The sequence below is a fragment of the Ixodes scapularis genome, unplaced genomic scaffold (genome assembly GCF_016920785.2).
Source record: "Ixodes scapularis isolate PalLabHiFi unplaced genomic scaffold, ASM1692078v2 PGA_scaffold5__190_contigs__length_132052651, whole genome shotgun sequence".
Taxonomy (NCBI): Eukaryota; Metazoa; Arthropoda; class Arachnida; order Ixodida; family Ixodidae; genus Ixodes; species Ixodes scapularis.
In genome coordinates this window covers 46,018,440-46,044,008 of record NW_024609880.1, presented here as the reverse complement: position 1 = coordinate 46,044,008, position 25,569 = coordinate 46,018,440, and the positions used below count along the sequence as shown (strand labels likewise).

The 25,569-nt window shown below is 49.5% G+C and overlaps 1 protein-coding gene across 9 annotated transcripts in view; it reads left to right on the top strand.

Annotated features, from left to right (window-relative positions):
- Nucleotides 1-25,569, top strand: part of LOC8040089 (histone demethylase UTY) — a 231,962-nt gene that overhangs the window by 85,125 nt on the left and 121,268 nt on the right. Inside the window, exon 1 of one of the 9 annotated variants that reach the window (XM_040223446.3) lies at nucleotides 20,977-21,272. The exons of 5 other annotated variants lie outside the window; for them this stretch is intronic. Coding sequence is in view for 1 of the 4 variants with exons in the window: in XM_040223443.3 (XP_040079377.1) it covers nucleotides 23,339-23,403 (65 nt within the window). In the remaining 3 variants the exon portion in view is untranslated. Of the gene's footprint in view, nucleotides 1-20,976; nucleotides 21,480-22,285; nucleotides 22,364-23,261; nucleotides 23,404-25,569 lie in introns of those variants that run through there. 3 more of the 9 variants (XM_040223444.3, XM_040223447.3, XM_040223443.3) reach the window with 3 other exon arrangements.

Here is a 25,569-nt window from a genome sequence, read left to right as displayed (position 1 = left end):
TCCGCTTTACATTAAACAGTTTAATACCACTTGAGGGATTACGTGCAATCGATCAACGTGCGGATAGTCATGTTGGAACGCTGGTCTGAACAGTAGAAGCTCCTATCGCTATCGTACCGTGGCCAATGTGACTATCGGAATTGTCTTGTCCCCGAGAGCGATTGAGCTCTCAGGCAAGTACTGAACAGTACGAAATCGTGACGGAAAGTACGTATATTTACAGTATGAAATTTCGGCATTAAAAAACAATAGTGTAAGTAAAATCGAAAAAAAAACTACGCTTTATTTTGCTGTTTAAAAATACTACGGTTCCTGGAGAAACTGCCCTACAAGTGGCGCGCTGGGATGAGCGCTAGAAGTTTTCGGGCTCGCCACGGCGTAGCTCCGTACACTTAACACCTGCCGCAAGTCGCGGCTTTGACTGTATTCAAGTTGATCGGAAAGCGATTTCTCAGCCCGTGAAGCATCACTTCCAGCTGAGTGAATATCCGCTCTACAAGACGGCAATAGAAAAACCAATAGAAATACAGGCTACGACGTGCCGTGTGGGGAAACAAGCTCATGGCTTCGAACCGCATTGGAGCGGCTTGATTTATTGGCTTTCAAATAATTACGGCATGATCGAGCTTTTACTTTTTAATAAGAGATTAATCCCCTGAGCCATTCAAAATACTCTCAGATGTATGACATTGCTGGGAAAAAATCAACATGGTGGGAATATTTTTTATTGCTTAGGGAGTCACCGAAAAGTTCAGTACGTTCAAAACGACCAGTATAAAAGACAGAAACGCAGAGCACGGGTGTAGTGTTCGAGTTATGGCGAATTCCACTGGGCGTTTTGGAGCGCGCCGGGATCAGTTGACCAGATCCGGATTGGAGCACAAGATCCGAACAGGGTCGCGCCGCCTACGGATCCTCAGTGGAACATGACCACTGCTCCGGGATCGGCGGATGCCTTCCCGTCATTCAACTGCCCGGGAATCCCCTTTTCGCGGCCGCCGCGGTCGTTTCGAAGACGTTTTCGCTACGCGGCGCTAACACGTGTTCGACGCACGAGTGGCAGGAATGGCTCAGGCGCTTCTAGCAACGATTGCCGGAATGCCCGTAGCGCGGCAAATACCTTCTCTTCTCCTTCCTGGAAAACGAACCGGCTGTCGAGCCAATGGGTAAGCAAGCGGCCATTACGAATTCTTCTGATGTCGAGACAATCTAGGAGCCCAGCCCGCGACGTGCTTCTTCTTCTTCTGAGGCGAGATGGGCGAAATCACAGTAGGCGAAATCAGGCGAGATGCCCCACGAGAAAGGAAGTCACGTGTGTGCGCCGAGGGCTCCGAAATCGTTGGAGCGACTTTTCTCGTGGCGAATTCCACGGGTCGTTTTGGAGCGCGCCGGGATCGATTTTTCCGGAGCGAGCCTATTTCACGGGGCGATCGGGATCGAGACGAACTTATTCCACTGGTCGTTTTGGATTTGCTCCCGCTCCAGATCTCGATCTGGATCCGAGAAAAGTCGCTCCCCCGATTTTGGCGGATTCAACCGGAAGCCAGCCGGGTCAGCCCTCGGCGCACACACGTGACTTCCTTTCTCGCGGGCATCTCGCCTGATCTCGCCTCAGAAGAAATGGTAATGGCCGCTTGCTTACCCCTTGGCTCGACAGCCGGTTCGTTTTCCAGGAAGGAGAAGAGAAGAGAAGGGTTTTGCCGCGCTACGGGCATTCCGGCAATCTTTGCTAGACACTCCTGAGCTATTCCTGCCACTCGTGCGTCGAACATGTGTTAGCGCCGCCATCTCGAAAACGTTGATGCTTGGAACTTGGAACCAGCCGCTACCGGACACCTAATTTGTTTCTAAAATACCCAGGACGTTTTGGGGTAATGAATCGATCACATAGCAGGCGGTAGACAAGTAGACAGCGTTGAAAAATATTTATTCCACCGATTGTTATGAAGGCCGATGGTGTCGGTGTCGCAGTTTTGAAGCACTGTCAGTTCAGCTCAACACCACGTTAAAAAAGACGGTTTGGGGTACTGCCGGTGCTAACGCAATTTCACTGTAGAAATAGGAATTGCATGAAAGAACCGGACAGAAACACTTCATACGGTGGCGTAAATGCCGAACATATATCAGCGATGTCACTTTCCTCGGTTAGGGCTATCTGCTTTGTCAGCGAATGAAGAACATCTTGATAAAATAAAGAGCAGAAAATACTCCCCGTGTCAAGTTTTCTTATTACAGCCACTGGTTGATGTCGTACCGTGGTAATTCCCGGCCCTTCGGGCGCACTAGCGCTTTGTAGAGTCACATTTCCAGCGATTCCGCGCCGCACACGAACGAAGGTAAACAATCAAGATGGCGGAGTGTTCCCCGTGTTGTCCTCGCCGTCAGCACGGTGTGACAGGGTTGTCGGACAACAAATCGGGCAACACTGTTGCCGGGCGGCAGCAACATGTTGCCCGACTGTTGCTGAACACGTGTTAGCACCGCGATTGCGAAAACGTCTTCAAAACGACCGCGGCGGCCGCGGAAAGGGGATTCCCCGGCAGTCGAATGACATGAAGGCAAATGCCGATCCCGGAGCAGTGGTCATGTTCCACCGGGGATCCATCGCCGGCGCGATCCCGTTCGGATTGTGAGCTCCATTCCGGATCTGGTCAACTGATCCCGGCGCGCTCCAAAACGCCCAGTGGAATTCGCCATCGGATCCAGATCAAGGTCTGGAGCGGGAGCTAATCCAAAACGACCAGTGAAACATGTCGGTCTCAATCCCGATCGCCCAGTGAAATAGGTTCGCTCCAGAAAAGTCGATCCCGGCGCGCTCCAAAACGACCAGTGGAATTCGCCATTAGTGTGGTGTTCTGTTGTATTGATATTTGTGTGTGCCGTGTATGTGCTCAATGTATGTTCACCTGATGTTAGTAATAAGCGTAAGGTGTGTATAGTAGAGGATCCTAAGCGCAGTAGTGGCCTAGTGGCCTGAAAAGAGCTAGTTATTTTTTGTAGAACATGAATTGGGCGGTACCTAGCGCCACCTAGCCTAGCTACTTGCAATTACTCTGCTTGACCCCGCCATCTGGTGGCTAGCGAATTAACCTTTCACGCTGCGCGATAAACAGCGGCTTCGAGTTTGTTCTTTCGAGAGCGGCTTTTGGTTTCGCGGATTGAGTTTGCCCTTGTCCGTGATTTGCGGTTGACGAAGGAATTGTGACTCGAGGAACACCAAAGGTAAGACGCAAAGTGCGCGAAGTAACTGGGAATCGGTTATCTCCGTTTAACATCGCAGTGCTGTCGACGGGAAGACTGAGTAACTGCTTTCGAAACGCAAGTTTCTGTACCTGTGGGGGGAATCTGGCTTCGGAAATAAACACAGTTTGCGGAAAGCTCGTGTTACGCTTTTATTTGCTGCTTCTCTCGTCTTGTACCAGAGACGTAGCGTCCTCGTCAAGCCTTATTGGGCTCGATTTGCTCGATTCGGGGCCGCCATATTGAGATGCAAGCGACGGAGGAACTTTGCTCCCCTGCTTCAGGGACGAAAGTTTCTCCCTTTCTAAAGGAACATAGGTTACAAGACCGTTCCTCCCCTAAGGGAGGACTATCCATACCCTTTTTTCTAAGAGTGTACGCTCTCGTGGTCCACGAGTCATGCATCCATCTTTTGCCATCCGATCACACTCCCCCAGCCCATACCGACGGGCAGAGAGCGGGTGTCGGGTGATTCGATGGAAGCGACCGATTGGTCCGGCGAGCCCACAGCTCACCGACAGCACTGTCAGCCGAACCGAGTGTAGCGGTGAGCACCGCGGTCTGCAGCGCGGAGCGACCACACACGGGCGGCGTGTCCCGCACCCATGCTCCCTGGAGGAGCCCTCGCATTCAGTTAGTATGGCAGTCTGATTGGGACGCTTCCCCGACGGCGGCTTTGGCTCGCTCCTTGTTTGTTTGTTTTTTCGAGCTGTTTCTGTTATGCCTCTTTCGGGTTGGGCACCCCGCGCCGAAATGGGAGAGGCGGACAGCTCTATAGGATCGAACAGATCGCACGATGCCGCCGGTCCCCGTCGCTGCAACAAGCGGGGGTCTCTTGTTTTGATGGCTTCTGGCCCTCACTCGCTTTCTACCCCTCCTCCCCCCGCGTTCGCTCGCAGACGGTCATATTTTTTTCCCGCCTACGAGACACGTGCCACTCTTACTGGAATCGAGACTCGCGAGAACTTCGAAGAGCTACGCGGGGTTTATTATTATTATTGGTATTTTCTTTTTCTTCGGTGTTAGCCGATATCAGTCATTGTCTATCTTTTCACCCCCTGTCTGTCTGCCGTCCTCGTATTGATTTGTAATGCATGGCGGGGTGCAGCAGCGCGGACGTGGAGGAAGGAAGGGAGGCATTAATCAGCCGGGCTTTTTAAACGTCCTTTTGCCGTGCAGTCTGTTCGGCGGACGAAGAAAAGAAGAAGAAAATCATTTCTGGTTCGAACGGACTTGGTCGAAGTCGGAAGAAGGATGTGTCGTCTTTTTAGCGGTATTTATGCTCCGCAACTTCCGTAATCATGCTTGTGCGTTTTTTTGTTTTTTTTTAATAATTTTCTTTGTTCCGAACGATGCATCAATGCTTCATACGGTGTAATGAACAATCCGTAAATTGGTTCGCGCGTTCTATGTCTGAGGGTCCGTGAACAAACCACACCATAATCGAAGAGACCAGAGCACGTAAATGCTTCCTCAAACCGCCAGTCACGTGTGGCTGTTGCACTGGCCTCGGATAGGTGACGTAGAAGGTCTACCGATCAGGCCTTTTAGGGAATGTCGCGGTACGTGTCTGATCAACCACCTCCTACGTGACAAGGCCGTAGTACATCCTCTTCTACGTCAGCTGCAAGGGGCCAGCGTAATGCATCCGACGAGACACGAGCGCTGCGTCGGCGTTCCCTGTGACTCGTGTCTCAGCTGTGCCCACGCTGGCCTTCCGTAGGTGCACCTAAAAGGTGTAATTCAACGGCCTAACATTCTAAAACGTGTAGTCTCCCCTCTCTCTTCCCTGCGCCACCTATAGCCAAAAGCATTCGGTAGGTAGCGCAAGCCGCCTTCCGATTGAAAGGGCTCAGCCCGCATGCATCCGTCCATCCTGCTGCCTCGTTGATGCAGGCTGTCGGCGTTGATCAGGGTCGTTTAGCGTCGAACGAAACGGCGTCGTCGAAGCTGTCAGCCTGACGGACGTCGAACGACCGAAAAGGGATGGCGTGGAAACGTCAGTGAGGGGTGCCTCCGGAACACATACGGGAAGCAAACAGCACACGCGATGAAATAAAACAGTGGGTGTGGAAGAGAGAGTGAGAAGTGACTCAGGCGAGCGCTCCCGATGTCGCTGGATTTACCCATCTATGCGGTACTCTCTAGGAACGCTACGCCCCGCTTCATTTTACGGTGGACTAAAGCAGATGTCACGAGGCATCCCAGCTATTCCAGTGCCAGTGTCACTATATGAAGCTACGCTGTGAACGAGTATCACGTTCCGACGGTCACGTGGTACTCGCACGACGTAGGATTGGGTCGGGTGGCTGGCAGCGTCCGCTGCAGTCCATCGTACGGTGAGACGCGGTAGTGTAGACGAGGCGGTGAATTATTTCGGGGGTGTTCTCCCACCGTGGCCTCGCGTCGCTCGCTGGTCGGGGTCCCGATGACGAAGCTCCTCCCGACGGGACCCTGCAGCGTCAACCCTGGCGTGGGAAGAGAACAATGGGGATTTGGGGCGGTTTTATTTCTTGTGCTTTTCGGGTTCCGTGAATTTGGGACGCTGTTGCTCTCGGCTCTTTCTTTTTTTTTTTTTTTTATACTTGTCACCCCGCGTTGTTTCTGCGATCGGTGGTGGGCTTTACGTGGCTCTGCGATCGGTGGGTTCTACGTGGCGTTCTAAATAAGCGGTTTCTGTTGCTACTGTGGACAAGCCTACAACAGTGCAGCGCTCGAATTGTGCAGCATATCATTGTCTGTGCTTTCTTTTATTTTATTTTTTTTGGTCTAGTGAACGAAGGGGCAGAAATCGAGAGTTTGTCGCTTTACAAACGAGCGATGCCTTCGGCCGTATTCGAGCCCATTCGCGACTCTGGCAAAACGGACGGTACCTAGCAGAAAAAACACTCAACTGGCCGGAACAGGTCCTTTCACGGTTTCTGCTCGTCTCTTGTGGCTTCCGTTATTCTATGTTGTCGGTGGTTTGCGCGATCGAACAGCTGTCCCGGCGACTCTGTCGTAGCCGTAGTATCAGCTTGTTCCCAGGTAGCTCCTGCACTCAAGCTACGCAACGGCGTGAACCAGACGTTCGGCGTTTATCAACATTCATCAGCACCGTAGAGTATCCTTTCATCGCGATTCACTGCTGTCAGTCAAGCCTCTGGAAGCCCGCTCACGCCAACAGATCTCCGCAGGTTTGAAACGTGTATAGGATAAAAAGCGGGGCAAGCCATTTTGAGTCCAATCCTCGCTCGCTGATGCCCCAACGTTGCGCGTTGAGCTGGCACATGGCACGGCATGACCTATTAGACCGCCATATTTGCCCGATAGTGGCATCCCCTGTAGGTCGTTGGAGTCGCGAATATCGGCAGGCTTGGAACTAGCTTTCACGTGAAGCTCCCTGAAGCAATTCCCCCCCCCCCCCCCATTTTTTTTATGAGTTTATTGCATGTTATTTGGTCCTTCGCACCCTCCAATTGCGTGCACCTCTCCACTGCCGGCCGGTCGGCCAAATTCTAGCAATCACACGCGCACACACACACGCATCATCATCAGACTCACCATACTCACTCCATAACTGACTGGACTAGACCACTCCTGATACAGATCCGCGGTCCTGACGGAGAATTGAAAGCCATTTTATAGCCACTGGCATGGTTGGGAACACCAGGGAGGCCCTTCAGTCGCGCTTACTGCCTCCGATAATATTTTCGGCGTCTCGAGAGAGCTTCGAGCGTGCGCGCTCAGCCAAAGCGCGACGGAAAGCAGCTAGCGCGTGCTGTACTGATCCTACTCGGTTGCAAGTGTGTGTACGGGCAGACTTGTACGTAGTTCAACTACTCTACTCGAGTTACTGTATTTTAACTACTTTTGTGAGTAGTTTAGTACCTTTCAATTGCATTTCGATTTCGGTAATTAGTAGTTTAGTTGAATTACTTTTTCCGAGTAACTTCTACTCAAATTACTTTTGACTTTTAGTAGTAGGTTTGCTGGTCAACAAACATTCCTGCAAAAAAAAAAAAATAAGTAGATAAGCTGTTGGAAGGTCAGCTGATAATCTCAAAGAGGGGGAAGCATGCGGTGTAGGTAGGGCATGGGGAGTAATTTGGAGGGTCCAAAACCCTCTAAAAGTTTCACGAGCTCCCCACTGCAAAACTCTGCTATGAGACGCGTGGAACGGACAGACAGGTCGCAAATGAGGCCCAGTTAAATATAAGATTAGCGCCGAAGACGCATTCTTTTTATGTGTGTGTCTCGAAGCTCAAGGAGACTTGACGTATTTAAAGAAAGGGTTTGTCCCCGCTTCTACCAAACAGAGGAACTCTCGCCTACTACAGGGTGTGTACACGCTGCTGCCTCACTTTAGGGAATCAACAAAATGCAGCACCCGATCTGAAGCCTATCTGATGCTCCCGTAGTTTGTGCTGTACTTGAAGGATCGCGTGCTAAAGGGCAACGCAGAGGTGACCTCTTTGCGTTGCCTTTCCTCAGTAACTTAATTACTTTTTTTTTTAATAACTTTGATATTACTCCAATGGAGAAAGGAAACAGAGCTGACTCGCGTCGTGACACCTCTTCAGGCCCTGTCGTTAGTTCTCATTCGAACGGGGGGAGGTATGGAGGGATGCTATATGATCGAGTGTTTCGGGCTCTAACGAAGCGCGAGGTCGTTTCTCGTCTCGTATACGTAAGGGTCAGGGAGGGCGGTCGGGCGTGGAGGTGGATTTATGGCCGAGGATTCTCTTCGCCGCTTGGGGTTTACGTGGTGGCGGGGCGGAGCCAGGGGGGAGTTGGGCGGGTGGGCTAATCGCCAACCGGTCTGTGGGTGGCCTAGCGGAGGGCCATATGACGCCCCTAGGATAATGCTATAGCGCCCAGCTCGACTCGATGTGTAGCCATTTAGGTATGTAGTGTCGTTTGCAGTTTGACCATCGCTAATAAAGAGCTTAGGGGGGTTCTTCTGGTTGGGCTCCGATGACGATACGGTTGTATGCGCGAAGGCGCCGGCGGACTATCGTTATCAGAGTTATGGGGACGATCTAAAGCTCGATAATGTTTTGCCTGCTAGGTTAGCAATAAGTAGCGTTCATAAGAGCCTTCTTTTTTCTTTTTTAATCCGATTGTGTTGCTTTTTGTTGTTGTTCTTTTAAGATGCTCGTGGTGTAAGAACGTTTGTAATATACACAGATGCGTGGTTATGACGTCACGCCGCTGAGATGGCGCTGCTGTCGGGACGGCGCCGTCCCGACAGCAGCGCCGCCGCGCGTGGCCCACACCTGGTTTGGGCTAATGCTGGCTGGTTTCTCAACAGCGTGCAAGTCCACAGCTTAGCAGCCGCAAAATTTAACTTTTTTTCTTCTTTTTTCTCTATTCAAGAGCCAATGTTTTGCTGTTTGTTATTCTTGTACACGTTTCCATATTTTTGGGGTTCTTTTTTTAGATAAAGCGGACTCCTGCATTCGAAGGTATTCGATGATATAATTTTTTTTTTTTTTTTTTTGCTATTGTAATGCGAAACTACCTCGCTCTGAATTTAGCGATTCGAAATATCTCTCTCTATATATCTATATATCAGTTGATCTCCTATTTGGTATAGTCATGTCGTTCGCGGCTTGGCATTGATCTTTTTGTAGCCGATCTTTTGTGTCGCTTCATATTTTTACAGCGGAGCTGTTAAGGGCTAGTTTCCCCAGGATCGTGTCCGTCAGCATACAAATGATGACACAGAACTGTGGACAGCTACCGCCATCCATAAACGACGGCGGCTTTTTCCAATCTGGCTTGCCGACTTGCGGCCGGCCGTTACTTCACTCCCACCATAGTACAGCTTCGCTGGTCTTCCTTCTTCACCAAAGTGGAAAAGCTGATTTTTTTTTTTTTTTATCGCCCGTAATTACACGCAGCGAATTGCTGTGCAGGGCCAGCGTTCTAATATATATGTTGGACAGGATTAATATCTCACACTCGTAGATCCATTCTACATTCATTTTGGTGCACCCCTTTTCCACTGCCTTTTCCGGAGTAGTATCCTCGATCACACCTTATGCTATTTATAACTCTCCGATGGGTTCTCGCCCCCTAGAGCCTCGACGTGTCTTTGAACGTTCGTCTATAACATGATTTACTACCACGACGAAGCAGAAGGGAACACGGAACGAGGCGGCAAATGGGAGAAATTTGCAAATTTACGGCAGGACGAATCTATTCTCTCTAAACGGATTTGCGACGATAGCGATCTCGGTATATAGGAGGGTGTCGTAGAAAGAGGGCGACAAAGTGGGGTCCCCGCTGTGATTAATGAGTAAAGACGGGGGACTTCCCGATGTAAATCGGGGGCTGGGTGACTATCCCGCACGCTGGGCATTCGTTCACGTCCCCAAGTTGACGGCGCGGTGGAAGCAACGTGTCCGTTCGACCACTCACTCGTACGTCGATCTTTGATCACGTGATCGCAGGCTCGCACTTCATCCCACGCGCGGAGAGAAGGGTCGGGTGATGAAAGGGAGGCGGTGGACTGGTACGTCGAGTGCGGAGCTCTCCCACAGCACTGTCGGCTTAGAGCCGACCGGGGTTATGATCGTGATTCGGCGCCGGCGGAAAGATGGAAGTTGTAATCTCCTTGCACTTCCCGATCCCTAGCTGGGTATCGCTCCGCGCGATCGTCCTAATGCGGTTGTTCGATTGCCCGCTGGTATAGTAGGAGGGCATGGAGTTTTTTGAGCTCGCTTGATATGAAACTTGGGCCGGATTCTGCATTGCGGTATTCGTCGGTTAATGTGGCAACTCGCGTTCGTTTGTATGTGCATATCGATTCGGTTAATATGTTTATTAGTGCGATCAAGATAATTTTTAAAGGTATAATTGGGGTAGGAAGATTATATATTGTTTGTTGCGTTGACTCTCCGGTCGAGATATTAATTGCCTGCTTTTTAAAGTATTTATGAGTAGATCGCCAGAGAAGTTATATTTATATTATTTCGCTCGGTTCGATAAAAATTTAATTTCTGGTTGTCTCGTGTCACGACTTTTTTGATGGGTTGCGTACTAATAATGACTGTGAAATACATCTAAATATTTTTACTGCTGCATTTTGTTGAATTTTTTTTTTTCAAATGTCACGTTCTTTTTTTTTTTTTTTTAATTTGTCGGTAATGATACGAAATATGAAGAAAGGCTTCTTATCGTGTCGGTCATGGTAGCGAGTGCAAAAGAATGAAATCGTATTCGTCTTGTAAGCCAAAAAAAGAATACAAGGACAAAAACGATTACTAGTAATTTAACGTTTCTAAGTGCTGCAATTAATTCTCGATTCGTTCGCCCAGATGTCAAGAAAAGTACAATTTCCAAAGCACGCTGGGAAGGCCTACATAATTAGAAGTAATCCGATTATCTATCACCATTGAAGTTGGGGCGGTGTGCGCTCTGAAAAACAATCTTCTTGCCGCCAGCTACGGTGTAAATACCAATTTCGCTTGCCTCGGGGCCGTATAGAGTCGCTCGAAGAAGGATGGAGTTGCACAGATGCGGTCCTTTTGGGGCATTCTGAGCGGCTGCTCAGGCCACGCACCCTTTGCTATCATACACCCGAGATGCCCGTTGATGTAATCGATCGTGATTATAGAGCAATCGAAGCGATTACATCTCACGGGAGGTATCGACGCTTTCACGTTCCGCCGTATAGTCGGGAGGTGGTCTTCGAATTCAGACGAACAAGTTCAGGGTAGTCACGACTGCCAAACTATAAACGATCGTTTCTTCTTGTGTCGCGTGAGGTTCAGATTTATGCGGTAGAAGGACGGGCCTGTATAGGGAGTATTCACTGGACGCCATGTTTGTGGGTGCTGTTTAGAGCGCATGCATGCTCAGAACGAGCTCGCATTACTAAGTTGCTGAGACAGGCAATGTCGATGGTGTGGAATGCACGCTGCAGAAGAACTGTGGAAGCTCGCCGTCAGCACGCGCTCATCAGTCGCGCACACAGCTATGGCTGCCAGTGAATACTCCCTATAGTTAATCACCTTTACATGCGTTCCATTTGTGCAACGGCACAACGAACTACACATATTAAAACTGAATTAGCTCTAGCCAACGAATGAAAACCTGGGAATAACATTAATGAGTTCCACTGGTTTATTTCTAAGGCTTATTTATTTATTTATTTATTTATTCATATTACCCCTAAAGGCCCTCGTGAGAGGGTATTACATAGGGGGGGTACATAAATCGTTCCAATAGGAACTAGTGCACATTGAACAACATATGGGAATACTAGAAAACAATCAATACACTTAATAATAAAAAGAAAATAAAAGATACACTAAAAAAAAAAAAACAAAAAAAAAACATACAAAAACATATTGTTCACTTGCCGATTTTTGCCATCATAAAGTTCTAGATATGAAATGTTGTTGTCATTAATGAAAGGACAAAAGGTTTGTTTTCATCTGAATTAATATTTTCAGTTGCCAACGTTTGGGACTTCAGTGAGACATCAGTTTGGGTGCCTAATAATATTCTGTTCTATCATTATTCCTGCGGAATAAAATCTGGTTTACCTTTGGCTCCGCACCTAAAGTAAGTTCACAGTAGTTCATACTGTCCTTCGTGACTCAGCATATTGTTGTCGTGCCTGGTGCTTCTACACGGAACAGTTATAGTTCAGCGTTTGAGGCGTTTTGGGGAAATCGAACCTGCCGTGCAATTTTATTCTAACAAAAGGTTGCACAGAAGTGGAAAGGCAAAGCAGACGCTGTCTTTTGATGCCTAGGTCAACATGCAGACCTATCTTAACACAATATCCGCAGTGGAAGGATTGAAAATGTAGTGTAGCGTATATGCTGCGAAATATTTTTTCTTCCTTTTTTTTTTTTTGTTTTACAAGAACTCTAAGCTGCTCCAAGAGGTTCTCCGAAATGACTCATACCAGTTGCATCGCTGCGATGGTATAATTTAGACAACAGTGACCACCGAGCCGGGGAGACAGATATGATGGATTAGAGGAGGTTGATTCCATTCCCCGCCGGGCCGTCGATCCTTTTCATCATGTAAACTAGTGCTCTGGTTTTATTCGAACCTTCTAGGCTGGTGTCTTCGCTTTGGTTCCTGGTTTATGGCGCTTTGGAGATACATTTATGTATTTTGATGCTGACCTGTAATGAACTTGATGCGGTTCGATGATTGTCGCTTATTTATACAACACTGCAGGTTCCTGCGGATCACATTTGATCGCGTTATTATGAGCGAAGTAATGGCAACGATATATGTGCGCGTATATTTGTGCACTATGATAAAGCAAGTATTTATCGGAAGTGTGTGCGCGTTCGAGTAAGTATATCGGTAGATCGTGCTCGTGGAATGCGTTATGCAACAGCATTAGCGAACGTACCTTTCTATTTTAAACGAGGGAACGCGAAAAAAAAAGTTTCGAAATGACGCAATTTTTATTGGGTCGTCGCCATCGTGTTCTCTGTACGAGTGGGTGTCAAGATAATGACCAACGCAACCCGGCCATTTTGATCTCGTTCCATCCTTGTGCACTCTTCCTTACTCGGCTATTACCCACAGTATGTTTGCTTTTTTTTTATTTTATTTTTTATTTTTTACTAATGGTTCATCCGGGAAGCCTCATTCAGAAGTGGCGTCGCCAGCCAGGCTTTTTCTCTTGTTCCTATATTTGTTGCTTTTTTGTTGTTGTTGTTTTTCTGCTCGGAGAAAGCAGTCGGGCAACTTTTTCGAACCGATTATTATCGAGAGCATTTATTTAAGTCAGCGACGGCACCAAAAATAAATACATCGATGCGAAGTCTTTTGGGTGTTGTTTTGTTCTTATTTACTTATTGGAAACTCGTTCTCATCCGGTGCTCACCAAAAACTCCAGATGAGACGCTAATTACTGCAGAGATAAAAAAAAAATAAAAAAAAATAAATAAAAATGAAGACGCGACAAGGAAAACAAAATAGAAACCTCTAGATCGGTCAAGAGAAGACCCGGGAAGGTAGGTTAAAAGTCACGTCGCAAGGTGTGTGTGTTATCTTTTTTTTTTTTTTTTTCCATTTTTGTTAAGGTTTTTGATTGGTCATCACGCGGTCGATCGTCCAATCAGAGTTGAGTTCGCTAGAGTCGGTTACTTGGGACGGAATAACAAACCTAGCTGACCTTGAGGAGGCAGCACTCGGCGCGGCAGCAGCAGCAAGCAGTGGGGGCCCCTCCCATCAGACTTCCGCAGCCTTTGTTGCGCAACTCGCCAGATTCGGGTTCGACAGCTGCCTGTGGGAGAAGTGACTTTTGTGGCGGTTGTTTATTTTTATTTATTTTTTTGGGGGGAAGCTCGTGGTAGCCACAAAAGGAGCGGGTTCCTTTTTGTCTCGGTCTTGATTAGACCCCGCGCTGACGGCGATGATTAATAATGCGAGGTCGGATTCTTTATGTGCATTACTTCGAGGCACAACCTGTGCGTCTTTGTTTGCTTGTGTCTGTTTTTTGTTTTTGTTTTCGCGAAGGTGACTGGCCGTTGCGTTCTTGCAACGAATCTGACGACTCCGTGCGAGCACTTGGCGGGAGTTTGTCTCCCAGCTAGCTTCCGCCTCCATTGTTGGGAGGGCAATGTTTCGCCAATAGGACGCGGGAATAAAGCGTTTGTTTGTTGTGCCTGACGTTTCTCTCGTCGTTTCGTCGCGTGACGGAGATGCTTTCGTCTTTTATCGCGACGTTGTAATATTCGCAGCGTGTTCCTTCCGAGTCGGGTTTTCTTTGGCCGTAGCGTTTTTTCTCCGCGATAAGATATACTATGCCGTGTGTCGAGGGCGTTTCAGCTCTGTTTCTACCCCGACTTTCTTATTTTATTCTTCAGTGTTTGTATGATAAAATGTTCAGTGTAAACAACCTCATTTTCGGGAATTGGGCCGAAGCTGAAAATTTGTAATTATTCGTGGGTTCTAATTTTCCTTCTTCGAAAATGAGATCCGGCTATATTTTGGTAGGAATTGTCCGTAGGTGTAAAATAAACTTCTCGTCGTGTCCGTGAATTATGGCCAATTGAATCACTTTATTTTAAATACTTTTGTGTTGCGTACGTAATGATCACATACCTTTGTACGCGTGTTTTCCCCTCGTCATATAGTTGCACGAGGAAACCGTCCAAAGTGTGAACATTTTTGCCCGAATTATACGCTGGACTAATTGTTCGCGGAACGTATTTTTCCCGAATCGTAGGCGAGTTGCTAAATTCGCGAAAATGAAATCGTTTACAGTACGCGACATTGGCTTCAATGCGCGAGGCCCGGTTTTCTGCCCATTTGCGCGACGACGCGTCGGCGCAGCAACCCCTCGCAACAAAACATTTTCTGTGCTAGGTTCTTTTCGTCACTAATGTCGTTGTTCCCTCGAGAGCGCGGACGTGCACGAACTAGCGGGCCACTGTACACGTAGAGAAATTGAGGGAGAGGAGGAGATGCGAGCGTGCGGTGACGTCAGACTGCCGAGCTCTGATTGGAAGGATTAGTGGGTAAACGGAATGGCTAGCTTCAATCAGATCGAGCAAGAGCGTCGTCTGCTGCTCGTGCAGCGTCGTCCGGCGTTCGAACGCCAGACCCTGCGCGCTGAGCAGACGACGCTCCTGCTCGCTCGCTCTGATCGGAGGGAGGCAGCTCTGGCCTTTCCGTCTACCCACTAGCCGTCCAATCAGAGCTTGGCGCTGTGATGTCACCGCACGCTCGCGTCTCTCTCTCCTCTCCTTCGCTTTTTCCAGCGCTGATCGCCCATGCGGGCGCAGAATGCCGAGTCACAGCGTGTGCTGTGCACGCATGCGCGACGGAGGACACGTTCGACGGAAAAGGGTTTCTGCGCATGCGCAGAACGCCTTCCGGAACCCGGTAGAGAAAGATGGCGGCGCGCAGGAGGAGATTGCTGGGGCGGACTGTATGCACGTTCCCGAAATATTGCCCACGCGCAGGGAGATATACTCGTTCGTAGTTACGACCACGCACTTCGAACAAATAAATTTAAAAGCCGTCTTTCTCGTACGCTTCAGGACGGAAGTCTTTCTTTCTGTACACTCTTGGGTGTTTCTAACACAACCGCTAGTTTTCTTAATGTGTGCGCTGAATGGAGCTGACACTGAACAAAGTAGGGTGCGTTCAATTTTAGTAAAGAAACAGTGCTACACATTAATGATAAAAAAAAATGGCAACTTGGAACTTTTAATAGATCGCCGTTCGCCCCTCTATGGAGAAAAATTTAGCTGACTCAGTTTTCAAGGTGACCACCACGCAGGTGAGCTTATGATGTTCCCGGGAGATATGTAACCTTTTCTTTTTTTCTTTCTTTTTCAAAATCTGTCCTTTTTTTTATGATTATGCGCATTCGATTAAACTTCCTTTTTATCTCTTCTATCCTTGCGGCTTCCTGGCAGATTGTTCCGACAGCTGCGCACCTTTTTCTTTTCCCGTGTTTATTTCTTGTTTCCTTTGCGCGGCCGGTGAGATAGCGTAGTTTTTAATGCGAATCTCGCGTGCCCGACATCTGCCGTTCGTTCACGCCCGTCCGGTTCGCCTATAAAAATAATGTTTCTTCGCTGTTTCTTTTGCAAAAAGAAAAAAAAGGTAAAACAGTGATTAATATTTTAGCTTGTTCTTCTTTGCCGTCTGCTTTTATTCAAAATCCGCGATTGCGCGACGAGAAATGTAAGATTGAGTGCCGTTAAACTTCTCTATTTTTGGTCTTTCCTGGCAGGCTTCCGGGCTCTTCGGCTTGTGGTGATTATATATTTACGTCTTACTTCATTAGATTTTGAAGTGTGTGTGTGTGTGTGTGTGGGGGGGGGGGGGGGGGGGGGCATGGCATTGGACGTGAAATGTTGTTACCGTGGCATTGATCGCAGAAGGAATTCGACAGGCGTTCTCGGTGCACCGGTCTACTCGTGTGAGTGCATTCTGTCATCGAAATTGAGTCGACTTTTTGTCCAACTTCACCTTGCATGTTAGAAAAAAAAATCGAACCTCAGCAGGTCCGCGACATCGCTTTTCGATACAAGATAGCTCTTCCTGTTCATCCGAGCAGTAAAGAAATCTGGATGACCCACAAAAAACAAAAAGTATTCGTTTGTTGTTTGTATATCAGCGAGAGTTTGGTTCTGCCAGAACGTGGCTACATTGTTACCCGCTGTAGAAATTTAGCCAGTGCGGTGCTTCGACTGCTAGCCTGGGGTCTTTAACGTGTATCACGCAGTAGTGATACACGACCGCACGCCGGTACGATGCTCATCCAGATCGAAACGGACAGGCACGGGGATTGAACCAAGGATCCCTGTAGGTTCTGCAGCGCGCTTTCGCTCCACGTGCTCCGAGCTGGGATTCCTTAACACACTCGGCCGCTAAACCCCTTGGATGAGACTCGCTCAAGGGTTCGGAAAACAGGTCGAAACAAAAATGAGAAAAAGGAAGGGACCGGCGACGGCTCCGGCAGCCTGCCAGCCTACAAGCCTGTCTGCGTGGGTAATCACCTGCGCCCACGTTGCACTGGGTTGCCAGCTGTCTTTTTGTGATTTTATTTCCCTCCGCCGCCTTTGCGTCCTTCCCTATGCGATCAGCTTCCCTTTGCCGACATTCTTTTCTTCTCGCGTTGCCTCGTTCCCTTCGGAGCTTGGCGTGAGCGCCGTGAGTTTCTTCTCGGCCACTTTCACCTTTCGACGAGGGGAGATCTGACTTGGTTACCCTTTCCCCCCGGGGGTTTCTTTTATTTTTTTTTTTATTTTTATTTGAGGAGGAAACGAGTCTAAGTTCAAGAGCAACGGGTGTTGCTCTCTTTCTGGCCCCTCCCTCCCTCCTCTCGTGTTTTGTGCTTGTTGTTTATGTTGTTTTTTTCGTTACTTGTCCCGCGCTGCTGTGGTACTGGCAGTGGAGTGACCTGGAATGTTTAAAGTTACCTTTGTCTCTTTCCGTGTAGAGTACCCCATCAAAACGAGAAAGTTCGCTCTATAAAGGAAATAATGAAAAGAAAAAAAGAAAAAGTAAATTCCACGCTTTTTTCTTTAGTGTGAAGGAGCGGGCATTTTAAGTGGCAGTGTCGTGTACAGATCACTCCTGTATGCTTAAACACACATTATACGACAACTCCCTCTAAAAAAAAAAAAAAAAACTTTGACACGCGAAACTAAATCCCGGCGCATAATGTTTCTCTTTTTTCTGTTTTTCTTTAGCAGAATGAATGAAGCACTCGGAGGAAGAAATCGAGGTCGAATTGGTACTAGTTCCGTTTTGGGAAAGCTACATTTCTTATATGGGTACTAGACTGTTGGAAGTATTGTGTCATTTATAATTGCTTCTGTGCAGTATTTTTATTTATTATATTTTTGTCCGTTCACCGCTGATGTGTATCTGTAAAAAAAAGGGGCGGATTCCTACTTGTAGCTAACATTCATTCCCCTCCTCTCCTCGCCCCCCCCCCCCCCCCCCACACACACACACACACAAAAAAAAAAATTCCTCTTCACAAAACGTATTTTTCACGAAAATGCACAGAACAAATAGGCAATGTCTGGTACCTTCATACCGATGAGCACCGGGGAGGCCATCCCCATGCGCTGACCGATTGGCCACGTTTTATTTCTGATCTCGCGTTCTGGCGCGAATAACGGGAAACCGCGTGACGAGCTGACTTGGGTCGTGGGGGTCACGAGCGTACGCACGCCATGTTAGTCCTCATTTTGTTCCGTCCCGCTTCCGGTCTCGAGTTTCACTTCCGGCGCGTTTTGAATTCTGCGGGTGGAGGGGGCAACCAGGGCAGAGATGATGAATGTGCGACGCTGGTTTGCGAGGGGGCTTTTCTCCGTGCGCGCAGCGCTGAATGTCGGCGACGGCTGTCTTGAAAAGGGCCTCACTTGGTCATTATGAGGTATACTGGGCTGCCAAGTTACACTGTACACGTAAACGAGTAAACTGTGAGACGATATGGTACTGAGAGAAGAACATGTCGTACATGTGAAAGTGCAGACTAACAACTGTTTGTTTCTTTTTCTTTCTTTTTTTATACCCCCGTTCTTGAAGAATGAAGGTTGCCCTATAATTCTCGGAGTTAATGACTGGATGATTAATGTCATCCCGGGCAATAGACCGATCTCACTAAGCGTTCGGCGCATGCGTGACGCCGCCATAACTTTAGTTCGCGGGAGGCAGACGGCCGTGTCATGCGAGGGATCGTGCCGTCTTGTGCTCTAAACGCGCAGAGCTCTAGCGAGGTTGTCGCACGTGCAGAAAGACTAAAGTTATCTCGATGCATTGCGGCAGCGGTGGCGTAGTCAAGCTGGCTGGTGAGATCGGTAAGAAAATGCCGCAGGTTTGGATGATCTACCTGAGAGATGGTGGAAATGACTGGGGGGACGATTAATGTATTTTCTGTCATTTGTAGAAATTTTGTATCGATGGTGTGTGCATGTCTATGCTGTTGGTACCCAGGAGCTGACGTTTGCCCTGTTGCGCTTCAAGAACGAGGGTATTAAGAAGGAAAAACAAGAAACGAAAAATAAACAATTGATAGTCTGCAGTCTCTCTGCACTATCACACGTACGCCATGTCCTTTTCTGTCTACCCTAGCGTCTCAGAGCCGCCTCGGTGGCTCCGAGGCGAGAGCGCCGGTCTACGGGTCCCTATGTGGCGGGTTCGAATCCCGGCCGAGGTGCCCGCAATCTGACGGAGGCTTATTGCGGAGAAGGCGCCGTGTAACCGAGCTCTCGGTTGTACGTCAAAAGATCCCCCGGTGGTCGAAATTAATCCTCAGTCCTCTGCTGGGGCGTACCAGATGCCCGTCGTTGGTTTGGCACGTAAAACCCCCAAATTTGACTTTTTAGCGTCTCAGATTTTACGTGTTTAACGTGTTTAGTGTAGCTTCAAACCAACCAGCTTAAATCCAAGCGTTGTTAATCCCGCTTGTCCAACGTGCGACAAACTTTGTTGGCTGAAGTGGGATCGGTGGGGCGAGTGGGCTAGCGCGCAGCAGCTCTGAGCTCGTGAAGCGTAAGCTCGCGCTGTAGAACCCAGGAATCCTGGGTTCAGTCTCCAGCCCTGCCCGTTTGTTTCGATCTGGATGAGCATCGTAGCGGCGTGAGGTCGTGTATCACTGCTGCGTGATGCACGTTAAAGACCCCAGGCTAGCGGTTGTACCGCACTGGCTAAATTACTCATCTACAGCTGAGAGACAAGTCGCCCGTAGAGGCAAACTAAGTTCGGGCTGTACAAACGTACACACACCAATTTCGTTGGCTGACGTACCACATACTCGCCTTCGGCAACATCCTTCTCTATAGCATGAAAATGCGTTTAAAGGAATTCACCCCCCTCCCCCATAACTTGTTCGTGCGTCCGTGCTTTTCCCCTCGTGCAATTGACATCACGTGACATGGTATCCCGTCACGCCGCGACTGGGTACCGTTATGTGAAGGCACGTGGCGTGGAGTTCACGAAAACTCCCGAATATGGAGAGACCTGTGCACAAACACGCTGCTTACAGTCAAGCCCGCTTTGCCCATACCAGGGTGGCGTGGCCTCGTCAGGCACTTCGAGTGCCTTTAGCCATATCCCCTGAGACATTGTAAGGCTGTCTCAAATAAATTCATGCAAAAAAAAAAAAAAAAGTATGGGCAATGGCTACAGCGCAGAAAACAGATTTGCGTAAGGTGGAACGTTTGCGATTGCGCCGTGGCAACAGCAGCGCCACTACAGCGGCGTGTCATCAAAGTTGATTTGGTGTAGTATATATTAAAAAAATTTCGGGGTCGAGCTGGGCCAGTACATGCATTGTTGTCTCATAATTTTTTTTTTTTTTTTTCGAGTAAGTTTTAAACGCATTATTGCGAGCTACGGCCTTCTGAGCCAATCATAAGAGGCGAACCGCGCGGCTACACATTTCCGTCGTGAGCGTCGCTTTCTCGCGTCGCCCCAGGAACGCCCGACAGTCGTCCCGCGTCCCGACCCCCGCACACATGGGGGTACATCCACGGGGGCCAGGGTTGGGTGAGGACTGGGGACCGTCAGCGCCGAAACGCACGATCCCCCCTCCCCCCCGAATGCCCGTCTTTTCTCTTTTGTGCTCTACCTTCCATCGTTTGTATCGCGCCAGAGCGCAGTGGAAGGACGAGGTTCATTCGCTCCCCCCTTTCCGATCCCAGTTTTTGATCGCTTCCGAGGAGGCCCGCTCGCTGCTTCGGTTACGTTGTTTTGGTCCTCGGGCGAGGAGGAAGCGGGGGTAACGGAGGTAAGGGCAAACTGGCCCCCCCTCCCCCCCTTCCTGACGAAACAACAAAAAACAATATGCGAGCGAGGGTCAAGTTTGAGTCAGAGAAAAGGAGAGGGAGGTTTATAAAGCGAGAGGAGGAAACACTCGCCCTCCTTCTTTTCTAAACTCAGTTTCACCTCGCGATGGACCACAGTGGAAGCTACGAGCCATCCCCGGCCAATCAGATGCCGTGCGAGCGTCACGTGACATTCGGGAGTGGCTTAGCAGCGTGCGCGGAACGCGTAGCCCACGTGACTCGTTCGCCGTGCATGATTGGCTGGGGTGTCCCCGTAGCTTCCACTGCCGTTCGTCGGGACGCGGAACGGAGCGCGGTTTTTATCGGGCGAGCGGCTTATTTTACTTTTCACGGACGCCGCTATCCTGAGCTATCCGAGGTGAAGGGCGGAGGAGGGGGAGGAGGGTGGGGGATAGTGGAGAGGGGGTGTGGGAGAGAGGAGGAACCGCGTGTGGAGTGGGGGAAGCCGGTGTGTGTTGGTGAGGAACGTACAAAGAGAAATTGTGTGTGAGCGAGTGTGCGGCTCTTGGCTGGCTGGCTGTTCGGGAGGTCCTCCCGGCCGACGCCGTCGCGGCAGCAGCAGCAGCAGGCGGCCGACCCCGACGACGAGTCAGTGCCGATTTCCCGTCTGGGCTCTTTGTTGCCCCGGCGTGTCGGTCTCCTTGTTAATACAGCGTCCGCCAACTCGGTGTCGTACTTCCCCCACCGCAATCCGGATCGGCTCTCCTCGGGAGACACGCGACGACGACCATCAGCTGCGGAGGATTGGTGTGTGTGTGTTGGTGTTGGGTGTCCTCGTGCTACCCGTCCGTGGACGAGTGTTGTCGTCGTCGGTGTACGTCATCGGCTTCAATCGATGATTTGTGCCATTGAGGTTACTTCGGCCGTGGTCCTTTGAGATTGGTCTTCGTACCCTCTCTTCAACGCCGTGCTCGAGGATGATCCGTCGACCCCTCGTCGTCGTTGGAGTTACAGGTTAATGTTCTTTCTCTTTACGCGTTTCCAGAGCTTACAAAAATTAAATCTTTCGTGTTTTTTTACACAACTGTTTGGGCGGAGGTCTGCTGGATTTTTCACGTTTCTAGAACTCGCCTTGCGTACTTGCCAGAGGTTAGGTTTTTTCGCGTTCCTAGAACTTACCTTACGTACTTGCTAGAGGCCAATTATCCTGTGTTTTGCTGGCCTCACCTCTCTGGCATCAGGTCGCGACAGTTCACCGTTTTTCCTCCGACCACTTGTCTGACTAGCTCGGTCGATCTGGTAAGTATCGTCTACACCACAACGATCGTGGTTCATTCGAACGCGACGCACCTTTCTGGGTAGTGAGCCGAGTCGTTGCCCCTTCAACAACTTTTATGGGCGACGGGCTGCAGTTGCGACACAGTTTGTTCTGTCAAGTACCGAGAACAGCTGTTACCAGGGCTCCGACCTTGGCTCACAGGTGCGATCGACGACACCGCTAAAACTAGCTGTTATAAAAGAGTACAAAAAGAAGAAAAGGCTGCACGTCGGGCAACCCCTAGGGAGCGTTTGTTTTCAGTTACATAACTGTTCGCGCTCGTAAGTTTTTCTTTTTTTTATGAGATTTTATTTGAATTGAGGTCGGCGACGCAACAAGCATAGAGTCTCTGATGATACCGCTTATCAGCGAAATATCGCGGCGGAGCCACATGAAACCTCTCGGCGGGCCGGAGGATGTCGACCCCTCCTCGCTGAACTATCGCTCGCAAACTTCTCGACTGGCACTGCACGTGATCTCGTCCCGTCAGCGAGTTGAACGTTTCTCGCTCTGCTCGGTTGTGTTCGCTTTCTGAATCAAGACCTTTCTCGACTAGCTCAAAAAGCACCGATGTTGCCTGGTTGGTCTTTTTTTACCAAGCCCATGGAAACTTACCGTTCTGGTGATGCTGGTGTCCTTCGTTGGTACAGCTTGTATGTTTGTTTGTTTTTTGTTAATGGGCGATATGTCGCATCCACGCTTGTCAACAAGCATGCTCGTCTGTTTTTCTTTTTTTGACAGTTGTTGACATTTGTGCTTGTTCGCGAACGACTCTTTTGGACGTCCGTGCTTGTTCGCGCGTATGCTGGTTTTCGACCAGTTAGTGCCGTCCCGTTTGTTCGCGAACGCACTCGTTTTCTGATTGTCGGTGATGCTTCTAGCGTAAAAGAAAACGTTGCCGACGCTAAGATATCTCTAACACGTATTCGAGCAGTGTTGTTTGTTCGTCGCGAATGCTGAACGGCATGTCGTCTTCTCCACTTACCACCGCAACGCGGATCGAGGTACATCTGCGGTTCGTTGTGGTCCCTTTTCATCTCTTCGTGCGGAGTGTTCGTGTACTGACGCTTTTTTGCGAGCTACGACGGGTCCACCTCGCGGGTCGAGGTCCCGTTGTCCGAGAGACACGTCGAGGGGGGCTTCCCGCTGTGAAACAAGACCAACAGCCCCCGCTCAACTCTCGCCCCGCGTCAGAAAGAAAAAGCCACGCGACCGCATTCTTGCCCTCCGTTGCGACGGCGGCGACGGAGGGTTGTGCACGAGCGAAATCTTTTTACTCGTGCGGATTTTTCGCGTCGGACGCCTGCGGCTCCCCGCGCTCGATTGTGCGTTCTGGCTTCCCCTGAACGTGGGACGACGACGTTGACCCCCGCGATAGCGAGAGGACGTCACCGCGCCGTGCGGCCGTGCCCGCTTCCCTCCCCCCGACGTCGTCGTCGTAACGTACGGTTCTGTCGTTGGATAAGCGGGAGACGACGGCCTTGCGGCGTGGTACGGACGTCGTCGCGTCCGCTTGTGTTGACCTCGGCACGTCACGTCGGCGGTGTTCATTCGGATGTCGCTCGGGTTGTGGTGTGTGTCTGGTCGTCGTGAGCGCCGCGTCACTTTGGAATCGAACAGGTGAGGGTCACGCCGGCCCGTACTGTCACGGGTGGGTTTTTACGTTCTGTTGCGGATTTCGGGACAAGAGGAATCTAGTTAGACTTGTAACCTCCGTGGGTGACAGGGGCTGATTACCCATGCGCGAACTAGGGGAAAAAAAGAAATGATTTTGAGGTTGGTTTGGTTGACCATCCTATATGTCCTGCATCTGGCGTTCTCTAGGAGAGTACAGTATAGTGTCGTGTCGGCTTACGATGATTACTTTGTTCAGGCGTGTTCTCTTTCAAAGTCGGTGTACAAATTCAGTTGGAACCTCGTGCAATCAATATCCTGACGTTTTGCGGTTGTTAATTTTGGGAAGCATCCGAACAAGAAAAACTTCATGCCTTTTTTTTTTTTTTTTTTGAGATAATGCTTAGCGGGTCGTTTCGTCGAGCGGGCAAAAACGAAAACCTCGATTTCCTCCAAATTTTAAAGCCTGGGATGATTTCTTTTTCTTTTTTTTTTTTTTTTTTTACCGCTACCCCAATCCCAAAAATTGTGTCGCCCGTGCATCTTGAGAGTACAGGGAAAAGGAGTGTCCCGTGACGGTCCCCTTACATATCACGTGATCTATACACCTTGGCGAAATCGACAGCTCGTGACCTATACGTCAACTCAGTTTGCCGCTAAATTTTGCGGAAAAATTCACGTCTCAGGACCTCGACACCAATCCAGTTTCCCCGCTAAATTTGACGGGGAGGTATCGACGTCACGTGGTCTATACCATCATTCAGCTTCCCCGCTAAATTTTAGCGCGAAAATATACCTCGCGTCACAGCGCAACGACGGCAGGGCATTTTGAGAACCCTGGGTACAGATGACGCGCTTCCGCGACTGCCCGAGAGTCTCGGCAGCTAGCGCCACCTGTCGTGGCAGTCATCCGCCGGTACGCCGCCAAGCTACCCGGGTCGGCTCTTGTCTGCGTTGTACCATTGGACAGAAGGTGACAGAAGTGGTAAGAAAAAGGTTGAGACAGGCCGTGGTTCTGCTTATTGCAGTCTGTGGACATCCGTTATGAACCTAGACCTAAACAATATCTGGCAACGTAAACGCATCGCGACAGGTGGAGCTATACATCCACTTACTCGATTACGTAATATGCGTCGTAACTTCCCGTCACGTTTGGTATAGTGTCAACGAATCCACTCACTTTGCACCGCAACCGTGTGGCACGGTTCGGCATAAGTCCGGCTCGACTGCTCGAGGGTTGTTACTTCGGTTAAAGTCACTGGATCGGGTCCAGTGACTTTAGCCTCGGTAACCTGCGCCTGTTCGCGTATGTCACGTGGTAGCGGGAAAAAAGGCGACAGAAGGGAGCGTACCGAGGACTCCCATAATTCGTCGCGCCGCGCTCGGAGGCTTTTGGGATTTTTTTTGCAAAGAGCCTATTCCCTCACCGATTCCGTATTAAGCATTGCATGCATTTGAGAACTTTATATCCTTTTATATCATCACGCTTCTTTCTCTCTGATTGGTTCTTCGGTGTTTCTATGGGCTAATGCCGCAGCCCGATTCGTTGCTGGGCGATATGAGATGCACTGGACTCGGAAGGAGCTAAAAACAGTGCCTGCTTTCCTTCGTTTATCCTTGACGGTGAGCACCCGTAACAACAACATTATGTCCATTCTTATGTGGATATATTTTTGTCCCATCACTCTCTGTTATCAAAGCAAAAGGTTCATGGTCGTTTTGAGTGATATCCTTCGCTCGAATTATTGGGCAAATTGGAGCGCATAATCGGTTTATCGTAAGCGGAGAGGTTCCCCGTCGTTCACTGCTCCCGCCTCTCCATATCTCGCTAACCTCGATATATCTTTTGCGACCTTCTCGAAAGACATCGGAAATTGTTGATGCACGCACCCCCTTTCCCTTTTTTGTTCCCTCTTTTTTTCTTTACCCCCGCTTAGTTAACAATATTTTACTCGCGTTAAAAAAAAAAAAAAAAAAAGAGTCCGGCCTTTTGCGGAATTTTTGGTGGCCCGTCAGCGCCCCACGTCTACCTCCGCTACGTGACGTCATCACGTACCGGACCCAGCACTACGGCCTCCTAGTAAGGTGGCCTTGGTCAGGAAATGCATCGAATACGTGGCTTGCAGGTGACGTCATCGCCACCATGCTGGTGCTCATTCCCCGCTCGCTGTA